The 27,795-nt window shown below is 39.1% G+C and overlaps 1 protein-coding gene across 1 annotated transcript; it reads left to right on the forward strand.

The window, feature by feature from the left end:
- The first annotated feature begins 773 nt into the window (after positions 1-773).
- Positions 774-16,415, forward strand: LOC135733732 (leukocyte immunoglobulin-like receptor subfamily A member 1). Its single transcript, XM_073813705.1, has 12 exons — positions 774-810; positions 5,289-5,555; positions 6,023-6,289; positions 6,463-6,735; positions 13,291-13,428; positions 13,516-13,686; positions 13,783-14,061; positions 14,510-14,761; positions 14,853-15,062; positions 15,599-15,646; positions 15,728-15,799; positions 16,408-16,415. The coding sequence occupies exons 1-12, from the start codon at positions 774-776 to the stop codon at positions 16,413-16,415; spliced, it is 2,022 nt and encodes a 673-aa protein (XP_073669806.1).
- Positions 16,416-27,795: the final 11,380 nt, after the last annotated feature.

Raw genomic sequence — 27,795 nt, forward strand, 5'->3', positions numbered from 1 at the left:
AGTTTCTCATAATGAAAACTTTGCTCCTGGCTGCATTGGCTTCAATAAAGAGGGTAGGGGACATGCTTTTTTAGACCATAGGATCTTAGAACAGCTCTTTGTCATCGACGTGAGGTTGAAGAGGCTGACTTAAACGGAACATCTCGGTTATGAACGTAACTCTCATGCCCTGAAGCTAGGGAACAGGGATGTCATGTCCCCTCGCAATGGATACTGAACAAGCCAGCAGATGCAAATACAGCATGCCAATACTCATTACCAGCTATTATGGTAACCCCTAACTGCACAAATTATGCTTGTCTGAATATCATAATAAACATTAACTAACCAGTCAAAACGGCACACTCATGTAACTCGCAATGCGACTGCCATTGGCTTTAGTGGCTTAAAGGAAATCTTACACAAAGGAGCTCAAAGATGGTGGCCAGATTTACATCAAAATATGGTGGATAGTGAAGTCAAGATAATAATTTGTTCCTGATTGGTAAGTGACAGTTCTGCGCTGTTCCTGCTTCCAGAGGCACGGGAAGATATTTTTGGTTGGGGGTGTGGGGGGGAGGGGGTTATAAAACGCAGATTTATAAAATTCTAAAGCATTGAGAACTTTGCAAGTGTACAGGCAGTTTATTAAAAATAAACACTTACCGTTCACGTCTGGATCACATATCCATGCGGGCGCCATCTTGGGAAAACTGAACTCTCGCGTGAAAGCACAACACCTGTTCCACAACAACGGGCAACAACGTTTCACGCGAGAGTTTAGTTTTCCCAAGATGGCGCCCGCATGGATATGTGATCCAGACGTGAACGGTAAGTGTTTATTTTTAATAAACTGCCTGTACACTTGCAAAGTTCTCAATGCTTCGGTTTACATATAGAGACCCTCATTGTGCTACAGTGTAAGTGTGGGGTTATTTTGAGCATTATTAGTAGTATAGACATAGCGATTTCGTTTTTAATGCACTGATGCCCCGAAGGCTACCATAACATGCTAATTTGCGTTTAGCAATAACACTGGTCACGTTAGACTAACATGAAAACAAACTCCAGTGAACGGTCGAACTCGGTACACGTTTGTTATTAACCCTAGGATCATTTCAAGGCGGAATTTCCCTTTAAGTAAAGTTTTAAGGTGAGTGCGACTTTATGCGGAGCCGCCGCTGCAAGAACCGCAGGCTGATAACATCAAAGTAACGCAAGAACGATTGATAAGCAGACCCCTCTATATGATTTCTTGATTTGCTCTCGCAGCGCTTTGATATCATTCACATGTTGGTTCTTTCAGTGCCTCATGAAGTTAAAGAAGCCTAGATGAACAGCATTCAAATCTCTGCAGCTGACCGACTTTGAGTGACGCTGAAAGCAGCTATCACTTGATTCCTGCTTAGCAAAAGCAGCATGCAAAGACCGTTTAGTGCATGATGCAGGTATTTTGAAATAAAAATTAACTTAGCTTTGTTCTGTGTGTCAACGTCATTTCAGGACAGATCAAACTTGAGAGCTGTTGACTTTGTTTAGACACTTTTTATCGCGTGTGCACGATAGCATCGCTTGGGGAGCTGAATATCAAAATAGTCAAGTTAAAAAAGTTTGTATTTAAATCAAACAGCAAACAAAACTTGCGTTACCTAAAATAAACTGTCTGTATTTCTTGGAAGTCCTCTACACTTTATTTTAGTTTTCAAATCATGAAAACATGATGCATATTTATTGAAAAAAAAAAATAATTATTCTGCTTAGTAGTTTGTCTGTTTAACTTCCAGTACATATACATATGAATATATCCATAGTCTAATAACTTTATACTGTATATTGGTTCATTAAGAGAGGAATTCTTCTTCATACCCAGCTCAAATAAAAAAAAGTTTTCTAGGAGGTGTTAATTTGTAGTTTTTTACAGTTAGGGTTTTTGCAATGTTGTCTTAGTATTGTGTTTGTGTTATCCTGTGTTATCTTAAAAAGGTGGTGTTTTAAATAAGTTACTGCATCCACAACAACAACAAATGTCTCAAAATGTTTAACACATGTGGTTTTGCATAATTTCTAATTAAATTTTAACATAAATTTAATCAATTTGTTAACTCAATAAAACAGAAAAGTAATAGGGAAAACTGTTTAATAACTGTAGTGGTCAAATGAATTCTTACAGGGTAGAAAAAAGCACTTTCTCAGATTATTCTGAAAATTTATTTCTAAATTCTAACATGGAAACTTTATTGACATTAAGGCGATTAGTGGACCTTTCATTTCACAGGTTTCATTTAAAGGTCACGTTCTTCCTGATCCCATTTTTTAAACCCTAGTTAGTGTGTAATGTTGCTATAATAGCATAAATAATAACTGTTAAATGTTAAAGCTCAAAGTGCACTGCCAGGCGATATATTTTCTTTAATAGAATTCCCTTTTTAAAGCCTACAGCGATCGGCCGGTTTGGACTACAGCCCTCTACTTCCTTCTTTAATGACGTCAGTAAAACATTTTTTTTTTTACTAAACTCCACCCACAGGAATACGTCAGTCGCAAGCTTTGGCTCAAACGGCTCTGCTAAGCTAAGCTGCTATCAAATCACAACACACTAAACAAACTACACAATCAGAGCTCGATATGTATTTCTGAAGGAGGGATTTCATAGAACAAGGAAGACATCAGCCTGTTTTGAGTACAGTGAAAACAGCGCTATACAGATAAGTAAATTGTGTGAAAAATACCGTGTTTTTTACACATGAAACATGAACACTATAAACACAACCAAAGCTTTAAAATCACAGAAAGAACAGGAAGAAACTATTTTTTACACAAAAATGTAATGATTTTTTCTTAAGTTTTGTTTCAGTTTACATGGCGGTGTAAAAATAAGATATAATTTGACTTTAAAACTCAAACATCATATCCTAAACTGTTGAAATATATTCCATACACTGTAAAAAAATTCCGTAGAAATTGCAGCTGGGTTGCCGGTAACTTACCGTAGATTTAAATGTATGTTTTTTACTGGCAACATTTTGTTCAAAGTTAAATGAACATTAAACATTTACAAGTCTTTGTCTTTACAGAGTAAAACTAAAAAAGAGCATCAAGCAAAAAATTCTGGGAAACAAAATCTGAAGCAAAAAACAGAAAAAGGTTGAGTATGATTTCTGGGGCCGGATTCATGAAAATATTCTTAAGACAAAAAATAAGAAAGTTCTTAAGATAAATTATAAGAAGTGCGTAAGAATGTTCCTAAGTGCAATTCCCAAACATTTCTTAAGAAGTTCTCAATTTTTTTTCTTAAGAATATCTTACATTTGTGTCTTAAGAATAAAATGACAAGCTTTTAAATGAATTAATGAGGTAACAATACACTTATCCATTAATCTTTTGACTACCTTGCGATCATTAACGCGATACAAACGAGTGATGCATTAAGACTTCTACAGGATGTTATTCGCTGTTGTAACACAGGCCAGCTAGTATTAAGGCGGTGCGGTGCGTAAATATAATTCCATAATGTCCCAATCGGTCCGTCATGCAGGTCGAGCGCGCTCCGTGCCCACGTCTTCGTCTCCCCCGACCCGCGCTCATGCATCAAGAGACGGACGCGGAGGGTGAAGCGTGTCTGCGGTTTCGGAGCACTCGACTCACATGATTCAGCGAAAAATTCGCTCCCCTTCTCCCTCTCATAATGGAAGAGGGAGAGTGTTAATGCGCCGAGTCGAAGTGTTTTTCTGTTTTTTTTATTTGGTGTTTTTCTGAAGAATACAGTCAGTTGGTACGAATTCCCAGCGTGTAATGGCCGAAGAGGAACTCCCTACACTGTAAAAAAATTCAGTAGAAATTCCAATGTTATTGCAGCTGGGTTGCCGGTAATTTACCGTAGATTTAAAATTATGTTACTTACTGGCAAGAGTTTGTTCAAAGTTAAATACATTTTTAATATTAACAAGTCTTTATCTTTACAGAATAAAACTATACAATAACACCCTCATGCAAAGCATTCTGCGAACCAGAAATCATCATCAACCTTTTTCTGTTTTTTGCTTCAGATTTTGTTTCCCAGAATGTTTTGCTTGATGCTGTTTTTTTAGTTTTACTCTGTAAAGACAAAGACTTGTAAATGTTAAATGTTAATTTAACTTTGAACAAAATGTTGCCAGTAAATAACATAAATTTAAATCTACGGTAAATTACCGGCAACCCAGCTGCAATTTCTACGGATTTTTTTTACAGTGTACATTAAAGCAATAAGCGTTTCTGTAGGCTAAAGCTATACTTCACCTCTTATTATGTTTGATTTAATTTTGCATTTGCTGGAATTAATTTTTGCTTCAAGTTCGCTGCTGTTTAGTACGGTTCACTTGAATGCTTCCTTTTTTAAATCATAAAGACCTTTCTGTTTGGTTTATAACATCAACATTAACCTATTAACCTATTAATCATAATAATATGTTGTATGGGGGTGCTAGAATAATATAAGACTTTCCCAAACACATTTATACAGGTTCAAAAATAGTGTCTGTTGTAGTTGCCGGCAAAGGATCCAGGTAAGAATTTTTGTCAATATCGCACACCCCTAGGCTGCATACATGCGCAAAGGTAAGCTATTATTAGAGTAATAAGTTATTTTACACTTTTATGCGCATGCCCAGTGACGTGATTGGTCATGTTTCATGCGTTTATGGTTTTGTATAGTGTGGTTGAAGATTCTTTTAAAATGCCAGTATAAACGAGGATCGTTTTCATTTTAAAATGCAGTTTTAAAACGCAAATGCTTCAATTTAAACAGGGCCTGAGTTTACTAGTTTTCCTAGTAAACTTATTCGTCGTTCTATGTGGCTGTGAGTGTGCTTGTCTGTTATGCTTATGCGTATACGCAGAGTATCGGCTGAATCGCAATCATGTCATCAAGACAAATCTGATTGGCTAATACACACTGAAATAAATTAAATCATTTTAAAATTACTAAAATTATCCCCCACTTCAACCCCAAACATGACATACAAATGTTGGAACAGAAACAAACAACAATTAGAGATATTTATAAGCTATCATTTTATTGTCATCACAATTTTAAATCTTTGAATCCCGCAAGTATACTATGCCTATGTCTTTAGTAAGGCACATTTCCCCAAGTCCCCTAGTTGGTGGGTGTTCATAAGTTGCATTGCGTGTGTTTACTACTCACTGGGATGGTAAAATGTAGAGGTCACATTTTCAAGAATAGGCTACTATACTTGACCTTCACATTCACTTCACAAAGATCTTGTTGGGAAAAACTTTAACAACTCTTAAGGATTTTATATTTACAGATGTAAAACCAACTCTGACTATGGTGCCACAGACGTCTGTGTTCATTGGAGACTCAGTTACTCTGATCTGTGAGGTTCATCAGTCCACTGGATGGGAGTTTATCTTTATCACACCAAAAAACACTCAATCCACTGAAACTACAGGAACTAAAACAATCAGATCTCTGCAAGTCTCTGATGGAGGAGAGTATTGGTGCAGAGCCAGAAGAAGAGAAAACCCTCAGGTTTACACACAATACAGTGAACCAATAACAGTGACAGTACAGGGTAAGTATTTATACTCACATAATACACTTTGTTCTGAAACACAATGAAAATGATTTAATAGGACACTGAATGAGTGGCAGTTACGGAGGATAAAACACTTAGTGCTTTGGTTTAAACGGGGCAAATAATCTAAGACTGAATATGTATTTAATACATTTTCCTGAAAAATGTTCCATGTTATAAATAGTGCAGAATTTTAAAGAAAGCTAAAATGTCTGCAGTATTTTGATTATAAATAGATTTTAATGTATGTACATTTAAATGAAAAAGATCAAATAAAACTTGTTTATTTATTTCCTTTATTTTAAAGTCAGCCATCATTGAATTTTGATATTTAAATTCACAAAAACAGACATTGGTCATATGAGTTTTAAAGTTTATTTGTGAAATAAAAATACACTGTTGTTGATTTTTAACCTACAGCAACAAGATGATGTTGTTAAACTTATACAACTTCTATACTGCAGATATAACACCAACTCTGACTGTGCAGCCACGGACGCCTGTGTTCACTGGAGACACAGTTACTCTGATCTGTGAGATTCATCAGTCCACTGGATGGGAGTTTATCTTTATCACACCATCAAACACTGAATTCAATGAAACTACAGGAACTAAAACAATCAGATCTGTGCAAGTCTCTGATGGAGGAGAGTACACGTGCAGAGCCAGAAGAAAAGAAAACCCTCAGGATTACACACAAAACAGTGAACTAATAATATTGACAGTACAGGGTAAGTATTTTTACTCGCATAATACACTTCTTATAGAACTTATTATTATTTAAACACTGAATGAGTGGCAATAACAGTTATAAACAATAAAACACATCTATGTTTTGGGATTAAGTAAGTGTTTATACAATATTAAACATTGTTTACAATGTGAATTTTTTGTCAATGTACAGAAAGACCAACACCTCAAGTGTCTGTTTGGCCTGATTATCTCTTATTCAGAGGAGAAACTGTCAATCTCAGATGTGTCATCAATGAAGGAGGAGTCAGCAGCTGGCAGTACAGCTGGTATAAAGATGATTCAATCATCCAGCAGAATAAACATCATTATTACACAATCAGATCTGTTACTGAGTCTGACGCAGGTAAATACACCTGTAAAGGAACAGAGACCAGAGGATCAAGATACTCACACATCAGTAATGCAGTTACACTGACAGTATCAGGTGAGTCAAAAAAAAATACATAAAAAAAACTTTTTTTTCAAGTTTACAAGTTTATGTAAACAGGATTCAATCACTTCTTCAAGAGGCCCTGCCCTATACAACATATATAAGAAACAAATAGGATATAAACAGTAAAACCTAAATGTTAAGTTGATTATTACAAAAGCTACACTCTTAAAATGAATGTGTTAAAACAGTACCTGTTTTGTCTAGTTAAGGACACATTTATTATCACAAATTTATTGACACATCTATGTGTTATTTTTGGAATAAAACACACTGTGTGTTGTTTTAACACATCTTGGGCCCTATTTTAACGATCTAAGCGCATCGTCTAAAGCGCACGGCGCACGGTCTAAATGGGCGTGTCCGATGCCGCTTTTGCTAATTGGAAAAATGGTTTGTGTGCCGAGCGCAGGGTCGAAAAGGGTTGTACATATTTTCCTAATGAGTAATGGGAGTATTTTGGGCGTAACGTGCAATAAACCAATGAGAATCAGCTCTCATCCCCTTTAAAAGCCAGTTGCGCTGGCGCTATGTTTAATCCCTATTTAGATGACCGACTTTGTAAACTGAAAAACTAAGCGGAGGAAGAAGACCCCCAGTTTAAGATTAATGTTAAATAATTGTGTTGTTTTTCCACTTGTATTGAAATTGTTATTTTTTTATTAAAACCTTTAAAATCCGTTTTCTTTTAGTCATGGAAGTAAAAAGCAGGCTTTTAATTGCCTTAAATGTATGGCTATCCAATATCATTAAAAAGTATGTAAGAAAAGGTTTTTATGCTAAAAATAATTTATTTGTAACAAACAGGAGATAAAGAATTTACTAACGGCTCTCCGCACGTTTCATTACTTAAAAATGTTTCTCATCTCACCATATCCACAGGTACAGAGTCATCATATAAAATAAATCCCTGAGGTAGCATTAAAAAAAACATTTAAAAACAGATGCATTTTTTTAAAGCAAAGCATTTATTTACTTACCAGGCTGCAGGTGGAGCAGCTCTTTTTGTCTTCTAAGGTCTCATAATTAGTCCTCATTTATGTCCAAGAGACTCAATAATAATCTTTTACATTCAATCCTTTAATCTTTCATATTTAAAAGCATTTTTGTGCTGCTGCGCATTTATGTTTGTGATAAGCAAACCCGCGTTGTCGTCCCATTTATGGGCGCATATTACTAATGCGCTCTTTAAATAACAAAAAACATATTGCGCCAGGTTTTTGTTGGTCAATGGCGAAGTCTATTTTAGTTGCCTCAAAATAGCAACGCGCCAACAATGCGCCTGAACACACCTCATTTTCAGACCAGAACGCCTATGGGCGCAAATGCATTTGATATTTAAACAACGTGGCGCTAAACGTGAAAATGATAATTGCGCAGGATGGAAACTAGCAAAAGACACTTGCGTCACACATTGCGCTGCATTGCGCCGGGTGTAGGATAGAGCCCCTTGTGTTGTCCCTTTTATTTATTTGAACACAAAATCAACAGGAAATGACACATAATGTGTTAAATAGAATAACACAAAACAATGTGTAAAACTTAACACATCCTTTCTTAGGGGCTTATAACACCAAACGTGTTTATGCAGGCACCTTTTTTGAATGATTTTCTACGGGCAGTGAACATATGCGGTTTAGTGCAATTAAAACTCAATCGTGCTTTTTTCTGCACTAAATGGCAGTGCTGTGGTTGGATAGTGCAGATTAAGGGGTGGTATTATGATAATAAGAGCTCCTTATGACACCATAAGGAGAGCCAAATTTCAACAACCTATTTTTCTATGTGCTTGTAGAGGATGGTTTACCAAAACTAAGTTACTGGGTTGATTTTTTTCACATTTTCTAGGTTGATAGAAGCACTGGGGACCCAATCAAAGCACTTAAACATGGAAAAAGTCAGAATTTCATACCATGGCCCCTTTAAAGTTTCTGCTAATATGACAGTTAACAGCAAAAGAACACTTACGCGTCAATATTTGGTTGACAGGACAGCTGCCTTCGTGGTTGGCTAGCAATAATGTTTTTTTTTAATATGACCAATTAAAAGGCAATGTGGGCCCCTTACGTTTTCAAGCGTTTAAAATGTGTTTAGTGTGATTGGCCCCTTGTGTACTGATAACTTTCCAATACAAATAGAAACATCAGTGTAGAGAGATTGAAGTGTGAGATAGAGAATCAGTACAGTAACTGCTGATATCTGTGGTATAAAGGCACAACTGAAGTATTACACTGTAAACAGAGACTCTGTGTTTTATTCTCCTACAGGATCAAAACCTAAACTCACATCAGATACTGAAGGATCTGTACTGACAGGTAACACAGTGACTCTGAAGTGTCACATTGATCAGTCTACTGGATGGAAGTTTTACTGGTACAAACACACACAAAACACTGAGAAGACGACAACAGAAACAAACTCTTACACAATCAACAGTGTTAAAGTTTCAGATGGAGGTCAGTACTGGTGTAGAGCTGGAAGAGGAAAACCAGACTATTACACAGACTACAGTGATGGACTGTGGATAAATGTTACAGGTGAGAGACAACATGGATTTTAAAGGATTAGTCCTTTTTAAAAAAAATCCAAATAATTTACTCACCACCATGTCATCCAAAATGTTGATGTCTTTCTTTGTTCAGTAGAGGAGAAATTATGTTTTTTGAGGAAAACATTCCAGGATTTTTCTCATTTTAATGGACTTTAATGGACCCCAACACGTAACAGTTTTAATGCAGTTTAAAATTGCAGTTTCAAAGGACTCTAAACGATCCCGAAAGAGGCATAAGGGTCTTATCTAGCGAAACGATTTTAATTTTTGGCAAGAAAAAAAAATGCACTTTTAAAACACAACTTCTCATTTTCCTCCGGCTGTGCGACACATAATACAACATCACGTCAAGAAGTCACGGATTATGTATGCAAAACTATGCCCCAGTGTTTATGAGTGTGGAGAAAGAGGACCGTTCCGACATTGTTGAATGTGGAATGATACTAATTAATGTCTTTGTGTCAGTTTATTGTTTAAAATGGTCCGCAAATGTGTGTTTCATATATGTTACACGTAACCTTTCAACGTCATTACGCAATTACGTGAGGTCGCGCTGGCGCGTCACACAGCCGTAGGAAGAGAAGTTGTGGTTTAAAAGTGCATATTTTTTATTTTTCTTGCCAAAAATGACAATCGTTTGCTAGATAAGACCCTTATGCCTCGTTTGAGATCGTTTATAGTCCTTTGAAACTGCAATTTAAAAACTGCATTAAATGGTTAAGTGTTTTAATAAATGTCCATTAAAATGAGAAAAATCCTGGAATGTTTTCCTCAAAAAACATAATTTCTTCTAGACTGAACAAAGAAAGACATCAACTTTTTGGATGACATGGTGGTGAGTAAATTATCTGGATTTGTTTTTAAGAAAATTGACTAATCCTTTAAGATCTCATTCATGGTAAACTTCATATTTAAAGGTGCTATTTTTCGTTATCGCATTTTTCAAACTGTAGTTAGTGTGTAATGTTGCTGTTAGAGCATAAATAATACCTGCAAAATGATAAAGCTCAAAGTTCAATGCCACATATTTTTTTTTTTCAAAATTCGCTTTTTAAGGACTACAGAAAACGGCTGGTTTGGACTAAAGCCCTCTTCTTCCCAGTTAGATGACGACAATATTCAGTATTTTTGACTACCGTATTTTTGGGTCTATAAGCTGCGCGTTTTTTTTAATACAGTAACTTGGCTGGTGCTGCGTCTTATAGTCAGGTGCGCCTTATAAGTCAGTATGAATTAGTTTTGACATTTTCGAGGCAAGAGACAACGTTACCGTCTACAGCCACGTGAGTGCCTGAATTATACAAACAAATCCAGCATTTGCAAACAAACTCAATCTGCTTTGCAAAGGGAAAACTAGACTCGCAAACAATTGGAAAAAACGCTTTGCAAATAATGGAGAGTTATCACAACGCGTCATCAGAGCGGAAGACGCCATATTGGAGGCACTCCGCATCACAACAGAGCACAGGCACTGAAGTATATCCCGAACGTCGTCAGGGAAAATGGTTAATTGTTGCCGTGTTTGAGGTTGTACCAATTGAGAAAAACATTTGGAATATTATCGACTTCCAAAAGTTATTAAAAACCAGGGAAAGGAATGCAAGAATTTATCAGAGTAGGCGCTTGTGGTTGGCAAAGCTCAGGAAAAATAGTATTGTATTAGAAATATGATTGAAGTACATAAAGTATAAAACAATTATGCTTCTACTTGTTGTGCTTTATTTAAAGAGTATTTAATATGTACTTTTAGTGTTTGCACAAAATGTACTTAAACACAACTAAAATTTGCGCTGCATGCCTTAATGCCAGTGTGCTTAATTGCTCATAACACATTTTCTATTGTAATGATAATAATATTTTTAATAGTAAATGGTAAAAACAAGTATTGCTTTTATTGTTTTACTGTGTGCTTATTTAACTGTAAAGCACTTTGGTAGGACACTGACTATTTTAAATTTGCTATATAAATAAAGCTGACATTGACATATGCTCGGCATGAAAACCAGGTAGTTGACTATATCGGGATATACAACTGAAGGAAGAATCGCCGGGTCCACATGGATCCTAAAAGAGGGAGCTAACTCGTAAGGATCTGCACCGCCTATAAATTGTAATTTCTCGAAATATCGTGCCTTTTCTTGTGGTCCAAGTCCTTCCCTATATGCATTTGCGTTTGGACGTGTTTTCTGTTGTTTAGACATGTCTACATTCGCATAAAGTATCCAAAGAGCACAATAATCCATTGGACTCTGTTCGTTCTTTACACTGAGTGCCTCCACAATGGCCGCGCATCCGGGTTACCGCCCAGAACGTGACGTCGATGAAAACCCTCTATAAAGGCAATTTGAGAGAAAATGCAGAGGTGTTACAAATATGTACTGTGTTTTGTAAATGTGACCATGTTTTTTCATAAATGTGACTATGATTTGCTCACAAATTTGACCATGCAATCCAAAACAGCAGATGGCGCTGTTTCAACTTTTTCAGGCATTATCAAACAAGTCTCCCTGAAAGGCCCTGAATTTTAACTTGCATATCACTCCTGACAGTGGCAGCAACTGAATAAAGACATTTCATTTATCAGGCTTCATTCTGTTAATCTCATTGAAATTATTGAAAGTGTTAATAATAATAAATGTTTGTAAACTTGAATTCACCGTCGCCATTTCAGGAGGGGTAGCCACTGGCTGGGTACATGTTTGAGTTCTTTTTATTGTGTGATTTGTTTTTAAGGTATATTTATATAGCCTATTTATATATTTAAAGTGTATTGTTTCAGTTGTTTGTATTGATAAAAGGCGTGAACATTAAAGTTTGATTTGAATTCCCGTCTCCTGGTCATGATAATACGTGTATGAGAAGAAAAGGGGGGGGGGTCCGCAGCATCGGGCTGCGGGTAGGTTCGGGCAGATAATTCATGTTGATGTGTCGGGTTACATCGGGTCCGGGCTTTAAAAAAAAACCACGGGCCGGGTCTGTAGATCATTTCTGTGAATGATTGTGTTTGCATATTGTTTGGACACTGAGAGACACCATACTAGCGGAAGTGCGCATGCGCATGAGTCCTGTTGGCGCTGGTTTATATTCCCCTGCCGGGTTGAAGTTGTTTAGATTCAGTTTGTTGCCTGTGGCTGTGTAAGCTGTAAATTGAATATATACTACAGAGGTTTATGCAATAAATACGGCTGGTTTGGATTAAACATGGACTCCTCACTCATTTCTACAGGGCTGGGTCGGGTTGTAATTTGCAGGCCATTGAGAACTCTATTACTGCATTTCTTGTTTAAGCTTTTCTAGTCTTGTGTCAGGATCATGAAAGTCCCACGTGTTTTGTGTGGAAGCACATTGCCATTGTTCACAGCCTCCTTATTTGCTCTTATTAAACTGAATAATTTACCAGTACATTTTGCATTTATGAAGGAAAGAAATTCATGTAGGTTTAAAACCAACATGAGGGTACTTCATGTCTCAGTTTGTTTACTTTGAAATCATTTTGCTTATTATCTGAAGGTCTGTTATTGTTTGTATAAACCAGATCAAGTGTTTAAATATGAAAAGTTGTGTACATGTGTTTTGTTGAATTTTCCTTACATGATGATATAATAAATTAATTATGCATTATGTTTTATACAGAGAGCTCTAAACCTGTAGTGAGTGTTGATCCTGACACACAGCTGTTCAGAGGAGAAACTGTTACTCTGAGATGTGACATACAGGATACAGGAGACACTGAGTGGACATACAGCTGGACTGTAGAGAAGACAAATAACAGAAATATAATCACACAATGCAACTCACAAGAGTGTAAAATCAACAACATTCAATACTATCACAGTGGTAAATACACCTGTAGAGGAAAGATACGTGAACAAAACACTGAGATGAGTGATGCTGTTACACTGACTGTATCATCAGGTGAGTTTATATGTTTGTTCATCATTATTAGTGTGAAGAGATGAAGTGTAACATGTTATTCATGAGAGATTGATCACTTTCAGATAAACCACAGACAGTTTTAAGTGTTTCTCCACAGCAGTGGTTGACTGAAGGAGATTCAGTGACTCTGATGTGTGAGGTTATAAACTCATCTACAGGCTGGACATTCAGCTGGTTCACTGTACAGAGTCTTTACTCAGGTAATATCTCATTCATCTTATAACATCCACTCAACTGGATTCAATCAAACCCATTTTTAAGGCTTAAATGTGATTTTGACTTTTCAGTGAATAAAGATTATTATCAGCTCATGTCAAACAGCAGTGGAGGATCTAAAGGCATCTACACAGTGAGTTCAGTGACTGTGAAGCACACAGGAGTTTATATGTGCAGAGCAGAGAGAGGAGATCCAGTCTATCACACAGAGTACAGTAACACACAAACACTGTGGATCACTGGTGAGTTCATCACACACAACTAAACAACAAAAATCTCTTACACTTTGTGTCTTATATCATTAATTTATTCATTTATCTCTTATAAAGAGGTCTCAGGTGTTTCTCCTTCAGTCTCTCTGATCATCAGACCCAACAGATCTCAACACTTCTCATCTGAATCTCTCTCTCTGAGCTGTGAGGATCACAGTAACTCTACTGGATGGACAGTGAGAAGATACACAGACAAACTGAAACCTTGTTCATCATCAGACTGGAGATCTACAGGAACAACATCTACATGTACAATCAGATCTCTCAGCACATCTGATACTGGAGTGTACTGGTGTCAGTCTGAATCTGGAGAGAAACTTCATCCTGTTAATATCTCAGTACACAGTGAGTTTGTATTTATTTATTTTAGAGGCAAAAAAATATTAACCATCAGTGAAATGAAACAGATTTTGTTAATTTCAATAATCAGCGGATATTAAATAAATATAGATTGTAGCATTTTCATTTCATATAAATGCAGATATTTGCTTCTGCAGAACTACACAATGCAAGTGTTGTGGGTGGTTGTTGCCAGGGTGCTATATACAGTTTCCCAAGAGTTTTTTAGACCAGCAATACAGTATAAGGTTACAATGGTTTTCTTACTGGTTGCTAAGGTGTTGTTAGAGTCTTATATTTTATAATTATATTCTGGACTCTAGATAATGGTAAAATATGTTCTTTCATTTTAAGTCTATGGAATTTTACTTTATTTTTTTTATCATCTGCCAGAGGTAACAAGCTGATATATTTGTATAATTTATAATCATCAGTCATTTCTTCTGTTGTGTAGATGCTGATGTGATTCTGGACAGTCCTGTTCATCCTGTGACTGAAGGAGATCCTCTGACTCTACGCTGTTTATATCGAGATAAAAACCCCTCTAACATGAGAGCTGAATTTTATAAAGATGGATCAGTGGTGCAGAATCAGACTACAGGAGACATGATGATCATCCCTACAGTCTCAAAGTCACATGAGGGTTTCTACTACTGTAAACACCCAGAGAGAGGAGAGTCTCCAAAGAGCTGGATCTCAGTCAGAGGTGATCTCTCTTCTCTATAAGCACTGTTGAGATCCTTTTACACATTTTGCATATGCACTAGATATATAAAGATGTATCTCTGCCTTTCCAGCCGCAGGATCTTCATCTCGTGGTCTTAATCTTGGTCTCTGTCTTGGACTGAGCTCTGGTGTCGTGTTTTTGATCTTTTTCTTGGTCTTGCTGTGGTGCTACAAAAAACAAAAATTCTCTCAGTCTCCGTCAGCTGTCAGTCAACAGCAGAACATCAGTCAGACATCAGATCAGAAACAGACTGAAGATGGTTACAATCACCTGCATACTGGTCAGTTTACTGTACATTCATACAGTATTATCAGTGCCAGAAATCTGCTTTTATAAGAGCTGATGCATCCCAACATAAACACAGAACACACTAGTAACTGCATAGCAACAGGCTAAAAAAACATTCATAGCAACCACCCAGAACAGCATAGCATGGTACTGGAGTGTTTGGCATGGGAAAATCACATGCATTTATATGCTTAGACAACACGTGAAGAGCTCAGATGCAAAACTCTTTAGGTGCGTCTGACATGTTTTCTTGTAATGAGCATTTTTTTGTCAGACTTTTATTGGATTCTGTCAAAAAACTGTATTTTTGAACGACCCGAGCCCGGGATTAAGTGGATTTGAAGCAAAAATATTTGATGAATGTGTAATACATGCCAAGAGCATCCGGTTAATATCATTATCTCATTTTTGACAGAAGTGGCATTTAGCGGCTTTTGCATCTGAGCTCTTCATGTAAAACAATATTTCCATGAAGGTTTTACAAGATAAAAAGATCATGGTCTTTATTCATTATTTTCTTCATTACAGGAGATGCTCATATTTATAACTCTATAACTAATAAAGACACAAGCGCAGGTAATGTATTGATGTCATTAATCTCATTAATCTCATAAAAGTAAAATGAGTTTTAATGGTCAAATCATTTTCCCTTCTCAGTGACTCAGGCCGGCCCTAGTGATGCCGTGTATTCACAGGTTAACGTCAAGAAAAAGAAACTCAAGAGCAAAGGTAGAATAATAATAATATTTTACATTTATCTTTAGCTCTTTTTCAAATGATATCCTGGGATTTTTATTGACCACAGAGAGTCAGGACCTCGGTTTAACGTCTCATCCGAAGGACGGTGCTTTTTTTGACAGTATAGTGTCCACATCACTATACTGGGGTGTTAGGACCCACACAGACCACAGGGTGAGAAACCCCTGCTGGTCTCACTAACACCACTACCAGCAGCAACCTGGTTTTCCCAGGTGGTCTCCGATCCAAGTACTGACCAGGCTCAGCCCTGCTTAGCTTCAGTGGGCAAGCTGTCTTGGGCTACAGGGTGATATGCCTGCTGGTAGAAACAACAAGAAGAGTAAAACTAGAGACTGAGATGAGAAAACTATTAATCATTTCTTTATTCTTCATTGTAGACAATGAAAGTGAATCAGCTGATCTCACATATGCTGATATTGAACTGAAACCTAAGAAAGAAATGAAGAAAAAGAAAGAGAATAAAGGTAAAACAAAAAACATCATGATCAGCAGATATATCCAAACATTTAAAATAACACAAATAACTTATGGTAATATCATGCTTACAGATTTGGCTTTCTGTTGCTTTTATTGAACAGGTCTATAAACAGTTAATATGTAATGTCTTTAATATATTTATATTATATATATTTTTATATATGTATGTTTATATTCTGTCACGATGTGCACACGAATGAGGAGAAAACAGATCCAAGTGCAGTTAAATTATTTAATCCACAGGTAAGCAAAGCCAACACGAAAAAAAACTCAGGGCACAAACACCGTAACATCAAACAATGGACCGTGACAAAGGGGTGAACAGGAAGTGGATATATACAAAACATTGACCAATGAATTAACCAGAACAATGAAACACTATGACAACAAACAAGGGGAGGAGCATGAAGACAATGAGTAACCAGGGTAACAAAGGACTAGGCGGAGACAATAAATCAACACGAGGAGCAACAGACAAGACTCAAATACAAACATAATCACTAGAAATAATACTTTAACCACAGGGACAAAACTACTCAAATACAAAGACAGGGTAAGAAACAAAACAAGATATAATACAAATCAAAACCCATAATCAAAGACAAGACCCCAATCAAAAACAGTACCCAGTACAATAAACAAGGAACACAGGTAACAATAAGTAAAATAAAACAAAACATGACAAGGAAATAATAAATCTCAAAAACACACAAACCGAATCCCAACAGTACCCCCCCTACGGAAACGGATACCAGACGTTTACATGAAACAGGTAACAAATCAGGTGGGAGGTGGAGCAGAGGCGGAACGGGGGAGGGATGGAGGGCCAACAAAAGTCCAATAACCAAAATCCAAGGCGGCGCCGCGGGCAGCGACAGAGTCCAGGGCGGCGCCGCGTGCAGCGACAGAGTCCAGGGCGGCGCCGCGGGCAGCGACAGAGTCCAGGGCGGCGCCGCGGGCAGCGACAGAGTCCAGGGCGGCGCCGCGGGCAGCGACAGAGTCCAGGGCGGCGCCGCGGGCAGCGCAGGACGCCAGGGCGGCGCCGCGGGCAGGGCAGGACGCCAGGGCGGCGCAGGCAGGGCAGGACGCCAGGGCGGCGCAGGCAGGGCAGGACGCCAGGGCGGCGCAGGCAGGGCAGGACGCCAGGGCGGCGCAGGCAGGGCAGGACGCCAGGGCGGCGCAGGCAGGGCAGGACGCCAGGGCGGCGCAGGCAGGGCAGGACGCCAGGGCGACGCAGTGAACCACAGCAAATCTGGTGGGACTGGAACCCAAGGTGGCGCCAGTGACACTCTGGACCTGTACAAAAAGACAGGGAGGAGAGAGGCTGGCAAAGCCAGAAAAACAGGACACAATGCAGGCAAAGAGACACTTAACAGTTCCGATTCTTCGAACAAAAACATGGTGGTGAGCTCTTTGAAAGTCATTTGCAACAGTTCACAGGGCAGATCACTGGGCGGCGCACAGGGCAGATCACTGGGCAGCGCACAGGGCAGATCACTGGGCAGCGCACAGGGCAGATCACTGGGCAGCGCACAGGGCAGATCACTGGGCAGCGCACAGGGCAGATCACTGGGCAGCGCACAGGGCAGATCACTGGGCAGCGCACAGGGCAGATCACTGGGCAGCGCACAGGGCAGATCACTGGGCAGCGCACAGGGCAGCGCACAGGGCAGATCACTGGGCAGCGCACAGGGCAGATCACTGGGCAGATCACTGGGCAGCGCACAGGGCAGATCACTGGGCAGCGCACAGGGCAGATCACTGGGCAGCGCACAGGGCAGGAGATTAAACAGAGCACAGGGCAGGACATTAGACAGAGCACAAAGTTCAAAAATAGTCATCTTAGGTGGGGCAAATAGTTCAGAGTCAAATGAGGCCCGGTAGATAGGTGCAAAAAGTCTATGTGAGTCAAAGGCCATCTTGGCTAGGGCTGAAAACTTAGGTGAACAAGTGTAAACTGACTTACATGACGCAGAGAGTACCAAAATAACCATCTTATCCTTGACAGGAAGCTCTGGAGGCTTGGTGACAGGCTTTATGGTAGAAACAGGAAACTCAGAGAAAGTCAGCTCAGCAGACCTTGTCGAGGCAGTAACCTTAATATCCTCAATCTTAGCCCTCTCATCATAAATAGGAAATGTCTCAGACTCACGTGACCATAGTGACTCAGATGGTTCAATGGTGACAATAGACTCAGTGGAGAAACGGGTAGGAGACTCAGGTTTGGACCCTCTAGTCGTGGGAGAAAGTTCAAATGACATAGGTCCAGACCCTCCAACCGTGACAGGCGGCACATCAGTATCCTCCAAAGATTCAGTCTCGGGGGCTTGGGAGACATCACAGGAGAAAAACGAACAGAAGACAGACCACACACACCCCAGGGCTACGGCAAATGTAGACAGAGCAGAGTTCAAAGGACATACCTCTATTGCCTCTCTGAGAATGGGCGGAGGCTTGACAACAGCTCTTCTGAGAAGTATAGTCTTAGCAACGGCCCGCTGGAGAATGGGTGCAGGTAAGGGCACAGCTGTCTGGAACACAGGTGCAGAAATGGCAGCTCCCATCCTGAGAACTGGTGAAGATCTTACTACAGCCTTTCTAAAAACAGGTGCAGGAGAAACCAAAGCTCTCTGAAGAGTGGGTGCCGGTATAACGGTGGCCATCTCAACCACTGGAGCAGACTTAACTATAGCCATTCTTGGAAGAGGTGCAGAATCTACGGCGGCCATCTTGACAACCGGTGTACATTTTACTGGTTCGGTGGTGAAACGGGTTCTTCTTATAGCCAGTCTAGAGCCTAGTCCAGGCTTAACTGATGTGATGGCTTCAGAAATGGCTAAAATGTGATCAAAAGTGGCTGCAGATGTCCGTACTGACATTAATGGAGCATCAGCTAGACTGGAGATCAACCGCTGCGTTTGAGCGCAAACTGAAAGAACTGGAGAGGCGACCATCTTGTGACGTGGCCCGGGTGTGGTGGTTGCCCTCTTGTGGAGAGACTCGGACGTCTTCGCTGAACCGATGGGGAAAGAGAGATCAATATCACCGCTGTCAACGGACTGCTCGTGTGTGGATATCCTCCTTCTCCGTCGACTGGGCGAACAGCGCGAAGAAGACGCGCCCACCGGCTCAGCAGTCTTTGACGAGGAGATTGAAGATTTCGCCACGGGCAGCTCCGGCGTGAAAGAAACACGCCCTTTGTGACGCCAATCTACTTGACGAGCAAAGGCGAAAAAATCCAGCACATTAAGCTCATTAATCTCACCCATAGGAATCGGCTCACCCAAACAGTGGTTAAACCACACTTTCATCTCAGTCTGGTTGAGACGAAGACCACGGGAATCCGCCCAGAATCTACTAGCGAATTCCTCCACAGATTCATCCCACGGACGTAATGAAGCCAGTTTGGTGCGTCTCTTCCTGAACTCTTTATTCGACATGACAGGAGACAAACAGACATCGGGACAAACAACTTCATTTGCGGAGTTCACAACAACTGCTGGATCCTGTGTGTGACGGTCCATTCTGTCACGATGTGCACACGAATGAGGAGAAAACAGATCCAAGTAGGGATGGCTGACGCGAAACAGTCGTTCCGAAGCTTTGCGAGATCCCGAAGCGCAGATGTGTCGAAACACTGATCCGAAGCGTGATTCAAAACACCCATGTCACGTGACTATGACCAAACGAAGCCTCGAAGTGTTTCATTAAATGTTTCATCAGGTGTGGTCTGCCGAATCAGCGTTTGATTGGCACGGTCGGGAACAGACAACACAATCGCACATCTGTTTAAAAGTGAAATAAACGCATAATGACCTTGTGGGTTTTTGTGAGAGGAGTTTTTCAAAGGCTGGAGAAATTATCTGTAAAAAAGAAGTAGGCTAAGTCCTTCCACACACAGCAGATATTTATATGTGACATGGTGGCTTGATATATTTTATTAATTTCTTATTGTTTATGTGGTATTTATCTCTATTCAATTTATTTATTAAATAGACCAGATTATAGTTATTGACAATGATGAGCCTAAAAGCTCATGTAGTTGTCAAACAGATGTTAAAACAACAACAAAAAAATATGTAACTTAATTGTGACGACGGTAATAACAATGCGTTTCCCGGGGTTCGATCCAAAGGGCTTTTGCATGAGAGTCTAGGACACTATCCACTCTCCCACCTGATCACTTATATCAATTACACAACATGTGGGATACAATTTGTCAGTGCTCGTCTAAAACCTTGTCAAGGCTGCTCTATGGCAATACGTGCAAATGACCACTAGGTGTCACTGTGGAGGCGGTTTCGATCCATGTTTCGAAGCCTCGACACAATTGATTCAACTGTTTCAGTGTTTCACGAAGCCTCGCTCTGCCCATCACTAGATCCAAGTGCAGTTAAATGATTTAATCCACAGGTAAGCAAAGCCAACACGAAAAAAAAACTCAGGGCACAAACACCGTAACATCAAACAATGGACCGTGACAAAGGGGTGAACAGGAAGTGGATATATACAAAACATTGACCAATGAATTAACCAGAACAATGAAACACTATGACAACAAACAAGGGGAGGAGCATGAAGACAATGAGTAACCAGGGTAACAAAGGACTAGGCGGAGACAATAAATCAACACGAGGAGCAACAGACAAGACTCAAATACAAACATAATCACTAGAAATAATACTTTAACCACAGGGACAAAACTACTCAAATACAAAGACAGGGTAAGAAACAAAACAAGATATAATACAAATCAAAACCCATAAACAAAGACAAGACCCCAATCAAAAACAGTACCCAGTACAATAAACAAGGAACACAGGTAACAATAAGTAAAATAAAACAAAACATGACAAGGAAATAATAAATCTCAAAAACACACAAACCGAATCCCAACATATTCTTGTTTAATATCTATAAACATGGCTTAACTGTCATATTTTCTCAGAAGTTAAACTGTCAGAAGAGATTATCTGAATGTTTTGTTGTTGATAATGAAGTTTACCCAATTCTTGTCATTTTTAGGGACTAACAGTGAAGGTGGTGCCATTGTGTACTCTGAACTGAAGAAACAAGGAGGTCAAGGTGAGATAAACTACTTAAATATTAAACAAATATGAAAACAGCACCAAACGCACCACTTTGTATCTGTGTTCAGTATCCATTTTAGTATTTTGCATGATTTTTTTTTTTTCAGATTTTGCTACTGGATCTGTTGATGTGACTTATGCTGAGATTAACTAAAAGACCAGAGGAGTAACAATATAGTAACAAATGCTTAATATTATCAATCAGTGGCGGCTCGTGACTCCTCATCCGAGGGGCGCGAATTCAAAATAAGTGTTCGGAGTATCATGTGTGTGGTTCCCTTTTCCAAAATATGTGTCCTGCGTGTTGAGAGATCATGTGTGCATCACGTGTTTTGTCAAAATAAGTGCCTGCTGCACACGCATCAAAACCGTTTATGATAAAAGAGACGCTCATGTTCCAAAAGACACTCCCTTAACATTAAACTCTGATTACGCATGAGATTATGCGAGTATCTGGCAAACACGAGGGTCTCTTTTATCATAAACCCTTTGACGCGTCTGCAGCAGACACTTATTTTGGCAGGACACGTGATGCACATACGATCTCTCAAAGTGCAGAACACATATTTTGAAATTACGTACCACACACATGACGGGCTACATACATGTTGTGACGAACTTCGCATCGTGCGCCCTCAGAAAAAGAAGTCACCAGCCGCCACTGTTATCAATATAAATTTTCACATGCATTTGAGTAAATGCTTGCTTATCATTTATTCTCTATTAGCATTAAAGAGCTTTCCTATGAGGACCTCAGATGCAGAAGCTGCTAAACACCACCAAAAGCCAAATTATTAAACGAACCCTCTTGGCACGTATTATATGTTGATTAAAAACTTTCGCTTTAAATCCGTTTAATCCTGGCCTCAGGCCATTCTGAAATAGCGGTTTGTTGGGAGAATACAATAAGAGTCTGATAAAATTGCTAATTTACAAGAAAACATGTCAGCACACCGAGAGGGTTTTGCATCTCTTTACATTGTTTCATGTGATTATGATTACTGTGTAAATGTTTTATATTGTCGCGCCGCTGTACTGCAATAAAATGTCTGTAAATGCAACTTTTTTCATTAAAGAGATACAATAAACTGATGATGAAAAATAATATAATGATCAAAATCCTTAATTATATTAAGTTCATTTTTCAGTTATATTGTAGACAGAGAGAGACCATGAGTGAGTCTGAGGGTTACAAGTAGAGGTAAGATATTGGTATATATAATAATTGGTATATAGAATAATAATGAATCGTCACCCAGTGTTATTTAATAATGGTCATGTGACTGTGCTATTCAGATAAAATCCTGTTAATTATTATTATAAGTTGATAATAAGAAACACTTTGTATAAATATATAGCAATAATTTTATTTTATTTATGTTCAAATTGTTCCAGAACCACACATGTAATTTCAACAAAGACTCAGTGACCGACTGCTGCTTGCCCATGCTGGCATTTTGCGGGCACAGTAAGCTAGGACCAGCCCACACAAAACCTAAACAGGCCCAGTGTGGGCTTGCCCAAGTAAAGCCCAAAGTTTGGGCTCAGTATCGGCTTTCTGTGACCAGCCCACAATAGCGGCCTGCCCTCATTAATCCCATGATGGCCCAGAGTTGGCCAGCCCATTCGGGCCCAGAGCAACTTTTGGACCTTTGGGCCCATGCAGGTTTTGTGTTGGCAGTGTAATACTGGATATAACTTTGGGTTAGTTTAGGAAAGAGACAATGTGAAATAATTAACATCAGGTGGTGCGGTTTGAACCTTTGGATCTCATGATATCTTCATCTTAAATGTTTGAACCCAAAACAGTCTTCCTAATCTTAGAGGCTGTTTACACTTGGCATTAACATGCGTTTTCGTCGATCGGATCACAAGTGGACGACGTTAATGCCAGGTGTAAACGGTGTTCAAAACGTTTTGAACGCGTCCACTTTCGACCACTTTGAACCACATTCAGAGGTAGTCGAAACCACTTTCGATGGGATCGCTTTGGAGTTGCGGAACCAAATGTGGTTGAATGCGTTCGAACAGCCACATGCGACCGCCTTCTCTCCGCCCATTTATCTAATCTGAGGTATTAAACACTAATTTTACGTCTTTTTTTACTTCTGCCGTGAACATACGGTGAACAGCGCTATTTTTAGCCTTTCATTGATAAAACTACTGCGGGGTGTTCTCCGTAGTTTCGTTTTGAAAGCGTGAAAGTTGCGCGATCCTATTTCATCAATTGCGCTGAAAATTCAGAGAAAGCTCCAACAAATAAACTTACAAAACACTGTGCAGCATGTATACTTGCTAAACAAGCAGCGGGCTCCGACATAATATAAGTTTGCGTCCATATAAACTCATAATTACCCCCGCTCGCGTTTGAATGACAGCAGAGAGACTCGCCCACCGTCTCACAGACCACCCCCTCACAGTATTCAGGACAGATGCGGTCGAAAGTGGACAAAAGAGACGGATTTAAATACCAGGTGTAAATGCAATGTGTCTCTCTCGTCCACTTGTGATCCGATCGATGAAAACACATCTTAATACCAAGTGTAAACAGCCCCTTAAGGTTTGAGTAACTTGATCTCTTCATCTAAAAGGTATGACTCACATCAGTGAGTAAAGCCCGATTTATAGTGGTGCGTAAGTTCCGTAGCCTGTGCGTAGCTCTGCGTAGCCTGACGTGCACCTCGCAAAAATTTTAACAGCGCGTCAGTTCTACGCGGACCGCAAGCGCTGTGATTGGTCCACCAGAACCCCTCCCGTCAGGTAAAAAAACTGCGTCATAGGTATTTCCATTTGCGACGGTGAAAACAAAGATGAGCCAAGTTGAGGAGTGATTTAACTCAAACTGCAACAAAAGTCGCTGTTTATTTACTTCCATCATTGCTGGTCTTCTCAAATCATACACAACAAGTTGCTGTTTCTTCTTGATTGCCAGGTATGAATTTTCCTCTAAGAGTTTTTATTTTCTGTGCTGATCTTTTAGTAAAGACTTTGAGCTTAATATATTTGGTTGATGAATTGGAATAACCAAATTATTGATTTAAGTGTAACCTGCCTGGCAAAATAAATTGTTAACCTTTATTCATTTGAAAACGTATCAAGTGTTTTATTATATTTTCAGTATATATTGAAGGGGGACTAGATTAGGAGTATTGCCTCTATTGAAAATATGATTGGTGTAATTGCCTCCCCGTTTGTAATTGCCTTAACCTAAAACTAAGATGGATTGTCTTTAATTTTCAATGTGTTTTGGAGAAACCTCTAACTTTAAGTTAGATGGAGAATGCCTCTATGCCCAGCTGTAGTGAATTACAGAAGCACCTTCAGAATTACATCTTATTCTCTATGTGAATAAACTTAAAATGTGATCCGAAAAGTATTTATAGTGAAAACGTTGTAGATCAATCCAATCCTGTTCCTGGACAGCACCTGTCCTGCAGATTTCAGCTCCAACCCCAATCAAACACATATAAACCTGCTAATTAACTTGTTTAGGCCTACATACAAATTAAAGGCAGATGTGTTGGAGTGAGAGCTGCCTGTGCAGGGCCTGTGTGGGCAAAATCTCAGGGGCCCTGCGTTGTCAGCTGGGGGCCCTAAGACGAGCCCTAAGTGGGCATTGCTTGCTGGGCTTTTACCGCGTGTTGAGCCATTGCTTGTATAGGACAAGGTGTTACCCAAAACATCATATCCTGGAGAGAAGTCAGGAAATGTTAAGTAAAATCACAAACTAGCTTATCCCATGCGAAAAGACCACACAGCACTCAAATCTAGGATGATAATTTTTAAATCACAAGAGGTCCCTAGATACACTATAGTGACATATTGAAGATGTCTGCAAGACATTTTTGATTTAGACCATATGTAAAACTGCTCTAAGACTGCTCTGTTTTTTTTTCCAGAGCTCCCAATCCTTAGCACACATCTTACAGACGTGTAGCTATTAGAATGATATCTGGGTGTATAGAGGTGCTGTTTCGCGCTAAGTTAATCACATCTTTGGACTTTGTCTCACATCTTATGGATTATAAAAGGCAAACTCCCATCTTCACTGCTTCTATTTCCAGGACCATCAGCCTTTCTTTTGTTTCAGTAAAGGTAAGCTGCATGCTCCTGCAAGGTCTGAGTTGCTGTCCCTCAACCATTCTTTTTGGGGGTTGAACTTGGGGCTCAAACCCCAGCCTCAGGTTCGCTCTCTCTGTAGGTTCAGGGCTCAGGTGCAAAGCTCCCTTTGAGGACAGCAAGCCAAGTTCGTTTAGCATTAATCATGATCTGAATGCGAAGGGAAACTGGTGAACTGTACTATCACTTTCATTGACTGTTTGGATATACATTTGTCTGTAAATGAGCACATGGTTAGCCAGGCAGAGGCTGTGGACTGTGTGAATGAGTAGAGCCAAAAAGCCACTCTTTAATGTGGGACAACACACTGTATAACAATACATAATGTTTGGCGAATAAAAGCAAAACGGGTCTGAAGTTGCGACTCAAAAACAATGTGGTCCAATGTTACAGTTCCACAATATCCTACTGGAAATACTGTTTTTTGAATAATAATGGCTTGAGGTCAGAGGCCAGAATACTGTTTTACATTCTGTTGTGCTCATATTGCAGTTGTTTTAATACTTTATGCTGTGCTGTGGTAACTAAGAAATTATCCTTGTGAAGGGTCTCCAACAAACTATAGCCAGCAGCCAGTAATTGGTGGCTTCACACTGCCTGTAGGCGAGACCCATACAGTAGCTCCACAATTACCAGACTGCACAGCCGCCATTTCAGGTGCAAATGTGATCAAAATGGCTTATGTGGTTTCTATGGTGTTCTGGATGTTTGCTGACTGGCTCTGTCAAAACATCACACCATGAAGTGCCTGTGTTATTCTGGTCTCTAGAAACACAGTAGCTCAGGTTCCTCCCTTTATTCAGAAATATAACATTAATCATCAACAAGTATGAACTCATGTATCATTTATATCTGTTGTAGAAATGATGCAAGATGAGTTCTGCTCTAAAACTCAATATTGTGATGGATCCGCCCTGGAACCAACTGCTATCAGGGTAAGATATTGAAGCATCTTTAGCAAACATTCCTTAGAAAAAGACATTACCGATGGGTATATAGAGACACATTAATGGTATATATTTTAAAAAATGTCACTGCAAGTTATTTTCAGTTGAGAAGCTAAACAGGTGTTAAGCCTTTTCTGTGAAACTGTGCTAGTTATTCTTCTCATTGATGTCATTCACAAGTATATAGCAGCAGCACACATCAGTGTTAGAGGTCTGAAGGAGATAAAGTTTTGTGTGGTTTTAGTTTCAGCTCTGTGATGTTAACCAATTTATGAAAAACAGCATTTGTTCATAAGCTTCTTATAGATTTTTAAATTACAAACACTGTCCACCATTACTATGTGCAGTTGATAAATGTTGTTTTGCTCCAATTAATGCTGTATGAAAAAGTTAAACAACAAAATATTTGTGTAGAAATGTAAGTCTGTGTGATGCTTCATTTGTAGATTATATCTGAAACATTCATGTAGTAAATGTTCATGCAATGAGCCGTGGATCTCAGTTTTTCTCAAGCCGCTCCTCTTTTCACAACACTTTGTAGGCCCTCCCCACAACCCAGTAAATAACTCCATAACTTGACATAATTAGAAATATAAATGTTTGTTAAAAATAACCAATCACTGCAAAATTTATTGATGAAAAATCTGTTTAAATAAAAAATATATTTTTATTTTAATGCGTTTACAGTAGATATTTGATAAATAATTTCAAACTATCGTGAAGCCCCCTAGTGGACCCCGACCCCCAGTTAATAAACTGTTAATGAGGAAGTCTTGAGGTTTTATCACAGAGTGTTTCAATGTTTAAGTGTCATTCATCAGTAGATCAGTATGGAGTTGATTCCTCTTCCTCTAGTTCTCCGTGAGTATTATCTTCTCTCTATGGATTTTACTACACATCAATTACTGTCACATTGTCTAGGATCAAGTCATTTACTGCTCCTGTATTTTTACTAAATCTTTACTAAATCATGTTGCTCTCAGAGTTTAAATCTGTGTGTGTGTGTGTGTGTGTGTGTGTGTGTGTGTGTGTGTGTGTGTGTGTGTGTGTGTGTGTGTGTGTGTGTGTGTGTGTGTGTATAGAGTCTGTAGCTGAGATAAGGCTTATTTTACTGTAGTAAAGAGGTTTGTGAAAAGATATACATGTGAACATGCTGATAAAGTCTTTATAGAAAGTAAATTAAAATATGATTGTATTGTAGTAAAACCTTATTTTGGAAGATTAATTACCATTTGAATTACTATACAGTAGTTTCACTACATATGTTTATACTATGGTTATGGTGAGCCAAGGCCGTAACCACATCTTAAACATTGGGGGAACCTGAACATTC

The sequence above is a fragment of the Paramisgurnus dabryanus genome, chromosome 3 (genome assembly GCF_030506205.2).
Source record: "Paramisgurnus dabryanus chromosome 3, PD_genome_1.1, whole genome shotgun sequence".
Lineage (NCBI taxonomy): Eukaryota > Metazoa > Chordata > Actinopteri > Cypriniformes > Cobitidae > Paramisgurnus > Paramisgurnus dabryanus.

What these genes read in the sequence shown, in the direction of transcription:
- LOC135733732 (XM_073813705.1), top strand. Translation starts at nt 774, where the DNA reads ATGGCGCCCGCATGGATATGTGATCCAGACGTGAACG. An exon ending in TGTTAATATCTCAGTACACA is followed by an intron (nt 14,062 to 14,509) that starts GTGAGTTTGTAT and finishes TCTGTTGTGTAG; the next exon opens with ATGCTGATGTGATTCTGGAC. An exon ending in GAGCTGGATCTCAGTCAGAG is followed by an intron (nt 14,762 to 14,852) that starts GTGATCTCTCTT and finishes CTGCCTTTCCAG; the next exon opens with CCGCAGGATCTTCATCTCGT.